The sequence below is a fragment of the Neophocaena asiaeorientalis genome, unplaced genomic scaffold, assembly GCF_003031525.2.
Source record: "Neophocaena asiaeorientalis asiaeorientalis breed wild unplaced genomic scaffold, Neophocaena_asiaeorientalis_V1.1 scaffold828, whole genome shotgun sequence".
NCBI lineage: Eukaryota > Metazoa > Chordata > Mammalia > Artiodactyla > Phocoenidae > Neophocaena > Neophocaena asiaeorientalis.
Genome location: NW_020175443.1, coordinates 2,383,484 through 2,390,865, shown reverse-complemented (window position 1 = coordinate 2,390,865; position 7,382 = coordinate 2,383,484). Strand labels below are relative to the sequence as shown.

The 7,382-nt window shown below is 45.5% G+C and overlaps 1 protein-coding gene across 4 annotated transcripts in view; it reads right to left on the bottom strand.

The window, feature by feature from the left end:
* Positions 1–7,382, bottom strand: part of DEPDC5 (DEP domain containing 5, GATOR1 subcomplex subunit) — a 92,573-nt gene that overhangs the window by 44,576 nt on the left and 40,615 nt on the right. For all 4 annotated transcript variants that reach the window (XM_024768002.1, XM_024768003.1, XM_024768004.1 and 1 more), the window contains exon 25: positions 1,625–1,690. In XM_024768002.1, the coding sequence (XP_024623770.1) occupies positions 1,625–1,690 (66 nt within the window). The remainder of the gene's footprint in view (positions 1–1,624; positions 1,691–7,382) is intronic.

The window sequence follows — 7,382 nt, the reverse complement described above, 5'->3', positions numbered from 1 at the left end:
CTTCCCACTGGCCCCAGGCAATCACCACTCCACTCTCTGAGTCTATGCGTTTGACTCTATACAGGTCTTGTTAACTCCTTAATACTTCAAGAACTCAAAACACAGCCAAGGGGGAAGGTGGGAGGGAGAGGGATGGACTGGGAGTTTGGGGTTGGTAGATGCAAACTATTACATTTAGGACGGATAAACGACAAGGTCCTAATGTATAGCACAGGGAACTATACTCAGTCTCCTGTGATAAACCATAATGCAAAAGAATATGGAAAAAAAAAGCCTATATGTGTATAACCGAGTCACTTTGCTGTACAGCAGAGATTGGCACAATGTTGTAAATCAACTAGACTTCAATTAAAAAAAAATAATTTTTAAAAAACGACACAGCCCACGATAACCTAGTTAACACTCCAATTCCCCATAGGGCAGACGAGGGATGAATTTGTTCACATTTCTTGGTTAGAACCAGCAGCAGAAGGTGGGCACACAATACAGCCCCCGTGGGGAGGCCAGAAACAGAAGACACTCTATTACTTTGCCTTCTTACATCGTTCTGGCCGTCACCAGCTTTCTGACCCTCAAGATTATAAAAACCTTTTAGAAATGGTGTCTGCGGGCACACACTGAGATACGGAGAATTCAAACCCTGTGGTGAGAAAAGCTCCCAATTCTTAGCTTGATGATGTTCTTTTCATGGGTAAAAGGTCTGTGTGGCCTCTTTTCTACCTCCAGTATCTTCAGGCCCTGCAGAGGCCTCTGAGGAGGTCTCACCTCAGAATCATTCAGTTAACAGTAATAAACACAGATGACAAAATCCAGTGCTGGGGTTGTAGAGAAGAAACAGGCTCATCTATTCAGGGCTGGCAGCTTTCTAGAAAACAATCAATCTGCCAACTATTCTTTGGAATATATTCCGAGGATCTGAACCAAGAGAAAAAAACACACCCACTGCACCATGCATTATATGCTAAAAAACTTGAAATCACCCAAATGGCCACCATTAAGACATGATTATCCAAAGCACGATTTAATGATGTGTTTGATACTGCCATGAAAAATGACCAGTATGCCGGACCTGGAGAAGTAGTGAAATGATTGTTAAGTTCCTCAAAAGTGGGGATAAAAAGACTTGGTGATGTACATATACCCACTGGTCACAATGAAGTAAAGCAAAATCGACCAAGCAGCAGAAATTTTTTTTTCTGGTCTTTTGCTATTGTTGATATTTAGATGTTCAGCTATTTCAATAGACAAGGATGATCAAAGCAAATGCAACCCAGACAAACACTTCCAACTACAGGGATGTAAACAGTTTCAGGTCTTATTCCTCCCGACTTCTCCCCAGAGCCATCATTAAGCATTTGAGAGCCAAGGCCAGCTCTGGGAATTCTGCTACCCTTCCTGTGTGGCCCCGAATCACATTCCAGAACAGGTCATTTGGCCTCCCTGCCACTCATGTTCCATCGGAGAGGCTGCAGAGTTTCCCCTCTCCCCTCACCACCCAGAGACATGTGAACTTCCAGACCATTCTCTTCCCAAAGGGCTCCCTCTTGCTCCCCCAGTGCCTTGACCATCCACCCCCACGCCCCCACCTCCCTGCCACCTTCCCCCGTCAGCAGGCCTCTCTTACTTGGGTCTGGAGAGGTAGAAACACTGTCCTCTAAAGAATCCTTATTCTGGGTCCTAGGATTCATACCTGTGGAAAGATGAAAAGAATCTGTGTCAGTGAGACTCATTCTGCAATAAAAGTTCTGACCAGTTATGGTTTTAAAAAAAAGCCCCAAACTGTAGCTAAAAATAAAAAACCAAGTACAAATTCTGTGTTGAGTATCTCCAACAGCACAAAAGAATCCATCAAAGAAAAATGAGCAATCTAAAGTTCGGGAAGGAGCCAGAACTTTACTCTGAGGTTATCAATACTGTTCGCCTAACGAGACCTTTAGGGTACATGCACAAAAGCAAACAGCAACCCACCACTTAGAATAAGAAATGGGACGGGGCTTCCCTGGTGGCGCAGTGGTTTAAAAAAAAAAAAAGAAAGAAAGAAAAACAGAAACGGGACGAATTTCAAAGTAATTTCAACTAATCAGAGCAAGCTTTAGCAAACACAAGATGACCTATTTAAATTTAGTCCACTTAACAGTCATCCTCCGAAATTTTCTTTCCTGAATCATGGCTCCCTGGAATATGACACAGGACATCAAAACTCACTACTGCAAGAGAAAAGCAATGATTTTGCCTGTAACTGGGCTGAAAGGAAAAACAGAGAGTCTTTGAAATGCAACTTATTGACTGAAAAGTAATAGAACTAATTTCAAAACACACATTTCAATATTTAAATGTCCCTTTCAGGGCTTCCCTGGTAGCGTAGCGGTTAAGAATCCGCCTGCCAGTGCAGGGGACACAGGTTCGAGCCCTGGTCCGGGAAAGTCCCACATGCCACGGAGCAACTAAGCCCGTGCACCACAATTACTGAGCCTGCGCTCTGGAGTCTGTGCTCCGCAACAAGAGAAGCCACTGCAATGAAGAGTAGCTCCCTCTCGCTGCAACTAGAGAAAGCCCGCCTGCAGCAACAAAGACCCAACGCAGCCAAAAATAAATAAAAATTAAAAAATTAAATGTCCCTTTCAAAACACATTTACTAGGGAATTCCCTGTCAGTCCAGGGGTGAGGACACCGCGTTTTCACTGCCAAGGGCAGGGGTTCAATCCCTGGTTGGGGAACTAAGATCCCGAAAGCCGCGCGTTTACATTTACTAGAAAATTAGGATAGGACTGGAAAGATCCTCACAAAACTGTCAACAGTGGCTATCTCCTAGAAGAAAGCTGGAGGAAGTGGTGGGAGGGAAAGGAGATCTTTGGCTTTTTACTGTAAATACTTTCGTGTCAGCTGAATCTTTTCTAACAAGAACAAATACTTACAAATCCCTTGTGAAATTTTTGAAAGGACAAGCTACGACCTGTGAGAAAGTATTTGCAAATCGCACCTCTGGCAGAGGACATGTATCCAGAACACATAAAGAACTCTAAAAACTCCAGCAGGAGAACAACCTGATGAGGAAATGGACAAAAGATATGGACACACATACAGAAGGCACGTGAAAAGATGCTCAATGTCATTAGTCATTAGAGAAATGGCAAATCAGAAGTTCGGTGGGATACCTCTGCACCCGGGTCTCTTGGGATGGCTAGAAGGACTGCTCAAGCCAAGTGCTGACCAGGATGTGCAGCAACAGAAACCCTTATCCACTGATTGTAGGAATACAAAATGGCACACCACTTTGGAAAACAGTATTGCAGTTTCTTTAAAGGTTAAACATATATTGACCATTTGACCCAGCAATCCCACTCCTAGGAATTCACCTAAGAGAAATGAAGGTTGATGCTTACACAAAAACCTGTTATGTAAGTTACGTAAGTGTGGCTTTATTCACAACCCAAATGTCTTCCACCTGGTGAAGGGATAAACTAATACATCTATACAATGGAATACGATACGGCAATAAAAAGTACTGAACAGGACTGGGGATGCCGGCAACAACTTGGATGAATCTCGAATTATGCTCAGTGAAAGAAGCCAGACTCAGAAGGCTTCAAGTTGTATGATTCCATGTGCAAGACTTGCTGGGAGAGACTAAAGGGACAGAGAACAGATCGGTGGTTGCCAGGGGAGGAGGGAGGGATTGAGTACAAAGAAGCAGCACAAAGAATCTGAGGGGTAATGGAAATGTTCTGTATCTTGATGTCTTTGTTGGTGCTTATGACTCTATGCATTTGTCAAAACTCATAGAACTGTACACTAAACAGAGTGAATTTTACTGTATGTAAATTTAAAAGTAAATAATTTTTTTTTTAATTCAGAAAGATGATGTCACTTGGCCAAAACAATTTTAGAACTTCTTTTTTGGAGCTGCCTTCAGTAGATTTTTAAAAATTACTAGCCATCATAATAAGAAGATACAATCTATTAAGTCAGAAAAATAACAGTGCTTCATTTTATTCAAACCCACACTGAGGCAAATGTGAGGTAGGTGTTATCCCTTTTCCACAGATAAAGAAACTGAGGCACAGAGAAGTTAAGTAATTAACTGAAGATCACACGGTAAGGAAGTGACACCTGCATTTAGACTCTTTCTGCGCAACTCTACAGATGCTTTATTTCCTGACTATCCAAATGGGGAACCAGTTTTCATCTACTGAAAATGTTATCTGTTCTCTGCCAACAGCCAAAAGCCATTTGTAGCTAAATTTTCTGAAAAAGCTAGCCTGACTGACAGCATCCATTTTCACACAAACACAAAGCATAACAAAGAAGAAGCAATGGGGTGGTTTTCCTTGTCTGGCCTGAGAACTGGTATGAAGGCAATTATAAAACCGGCATTCTCCAAGCGATGCGAGCAATAGGAGAATTACTAATACATCGCCTCATGGGTTTGGATTCTAAATTTCATCATCAGAGCACCTTTTTTTTTTTTTAACCCAATCCAGACTTCGTCTACGAGAATTGAAATTCTTACCCTCATAAAGAAACAGTTCAACTTAAGAATTGTGTGAGCAATTGTTTGAGTTCAAAGAGGCAACCCATCAAAGGGTTCTCGGAGCACCTCTGGCTTCTAGGCCCAGAGCAGACCTGCCCATCTCTAAGGGATAAAGCACGCTCAGCCTTTTGTGCCTCCCCTGTCTTCCGTCCCCAAACACATTTTATTTGAAAGAAATGAAAAGAATTTAATGAAAAGAATTTGAAGAAATAAATATTTTAAAGGCTTCTTCGAAGCTACTTTCACAGTTTCCTTGCAGCTCAAGCCCAGCACACAGCCTCTCCCTGCAGCTCTGTCTCTGAGGCTCAGCTTTAGGCCCACAGACTCACCACTGGCATGTGAAGAACCCAACGACCTGGGAGGGCGGGGGAGGCGGGGGGAGACCTCCTGGGCAGGCGGCTCTGCTACAACCCAACATTTGGGAATGAACCTCACTCTCAAAGTTGAAAGCCAGACGCACCGCTCGGGGAGCCAATGCTCAGAAGAGTCAACTCAGCTCTGTCTCTTCTGACAGCTGTTCGGAGTCAAGCAGTGTGAATGTGTTCGCTGGTTGCTAACGTTTGGCCAAAAAAGGTAATCCATGTGGGGCCTTTGGGGCTGCTTCCAGGGGACACCTGTGCCTGGGGCGAGTCACTTCTTCTCTCTGGGCTACAGAGATGGTACTTCCCCACAAACACCCAGCCTGGCCTGGGTGAGTAACTCTGTGCGCTCTGATTTACTTTGCCTGGTAGCTCTCGGTCCAAATCTGCTGCACGTACCTAAAACTCAACACAAACACCAAGTTGCAGATTCTGAGTCCCGACAGTAAAGAGAAAGAAAACTTGGCATCCACTGATTTTCTTTATCAAAATTCTCTAGCACAGTTACCCCCATCAGGGGGATGACACTAACAAGTCTTATAAACGGGTGCCCAGTTAAAGAAACAGAGGGATAAACGCTGCCTGCCCAGACCAACCAACCACCTGGTTCCTGCTGGGCAGCACAGGGCCAGGAGAGACACCCGCAGAGATGCCAGCCCTGTGAATCACAACTCACCTATGAGTCAGGTCCAAATGCAGGCGAAATCGGAGTCACGCCTGCATGCCTGCACATGGTGCAAACCGCCAAGGCCAGGAGGCAGAGGTGGGTCACAGATGAGGTTTTCCCATTTCTCTTCCATTTTTTAATGAGGGAAATGTTCACTAGTTTTGTTTCGGCCCCCACTTTGTCCCCAGACAAGGACCCAATGTGATAATTTTGCCCTTAAGGAACCCGATCTACTTCTGGTCCTTCAACAACTCTGTGAGGCAGGCAGGCAGTCAGGTGAAGATCTTTATGTCCATTTCATGATCTAACTTCTATTTTCCAAGGGTCACTCTGAACCACTGTGCTGAAAATAAACTCTATGGAAAGGCAAAGGGAGGAGGCTGAGAGACCAGTCAGCAGGCCACTGCAACAATCCAGGTGAAAGATGAAGGCCTCTTGGGTTGGGCTATGAATGGTGGAAGTGATGAGACATGCTAAGATTCTGGATATACCTGAAGGTAGATCTGACAGTAACTGGTCATTGCACACGGTAATACAAATTAGAATGATTTTCCCTAATTTCTCTCTGTGATTAGCTGACATAATTGATCAAGAAGTACAAGAGCGGGCTTCCCTGGTGGCGCAGTGGTTGAGAATCCCCCTGCCAATGCAGGGGACACGGGTTCGAGCCCCGGTCTGGGAAGATCCCACATGCCACGGAGCAACTAAGCCCGTGCGCCACAACTACTGAGCCTGCGCTCTAGAGCCCACGCTCCTCAGCAAGAGAATCCACCGCAATGAGAAGCCCGCACACCACAACAAAGAGTAGCCCCCACTCGCCACAACTGGAGAAAGCCCGCGTGCAGCAACGAAGACCCAGCGCAGCCAAAGAAAAATAAACAAACGCAGAAACAAACAGTGGGCCCAGGATATGCCAAGTGTACAACTGCGTCTGGAGTTACGTGGAAATGTGCCTCACACCTCCTGGGAAGGCGCAGGGGGAAGCAAAACCACCAGGGAGGGCTCCAAGGAGGAGCTGTTGTTGGAGCTGATCCATAAAGACCAAGTGGATGTTTACAAGGCAGAATCAGGGGTTGAAGATAAAGGAAAAAGCATATTCTTTAGACGGACTAGTCTATGCACAGAAACATGAGGACAAAGATCTTCTGAGAAGGCACGACAACAGCTGGAATATAAACTGTGTTCATCTAATAAGAATAATGACAACAACAGCTCTCGTTTGCTGAGTGCTCACCATGCGTGCCAGGCACTGTCCTTAGCGCTTTGCGTGGATTATTATCACACTTAATACTCAACCCTCCTCACAGATGAAGAAACCGAGGTACAGAGCAGTTAAGTACCTGGCCCAAGGGCCTCGCTGCTCTTTAGAGGTGGAGTCAGGACTCATGTCCTAAGATTCCAGAGCCTGTGTTCTTCCCACATGCAGGGCTACGTGGGAGTAGAGGCAGGTGAAGGTGTAAAGGCAGGTGGGGCCCAGGTGACGACAGGCATTACAAGCTGTGAAGAACCAATAAACGGTTCATATGTGGGACAGAGAGGGTGATCAGACCAGACCTGCATTTGGAAATGGCTCATTGGTGACAGTACAGGAGATGGATCGGAGGGGACACGAACAGAGCAGGAGGATGATTTGAAGGCTACGGTGACAATCGTGGCCAGAAATGACATGGGTCTGAAACAAAGCAACGGTGGTGAGAATGGATAATGTGGCCCAGAGTCAGAAAAGGAGGGGCAGGTGGGCAGGCGGGGGGACAGCAAGACGCGAGCTCAGCTGCCGGTAATTAAGGATGAGGTAGCCGGGGGTCATCCAGGTGGGGAGGCCCGT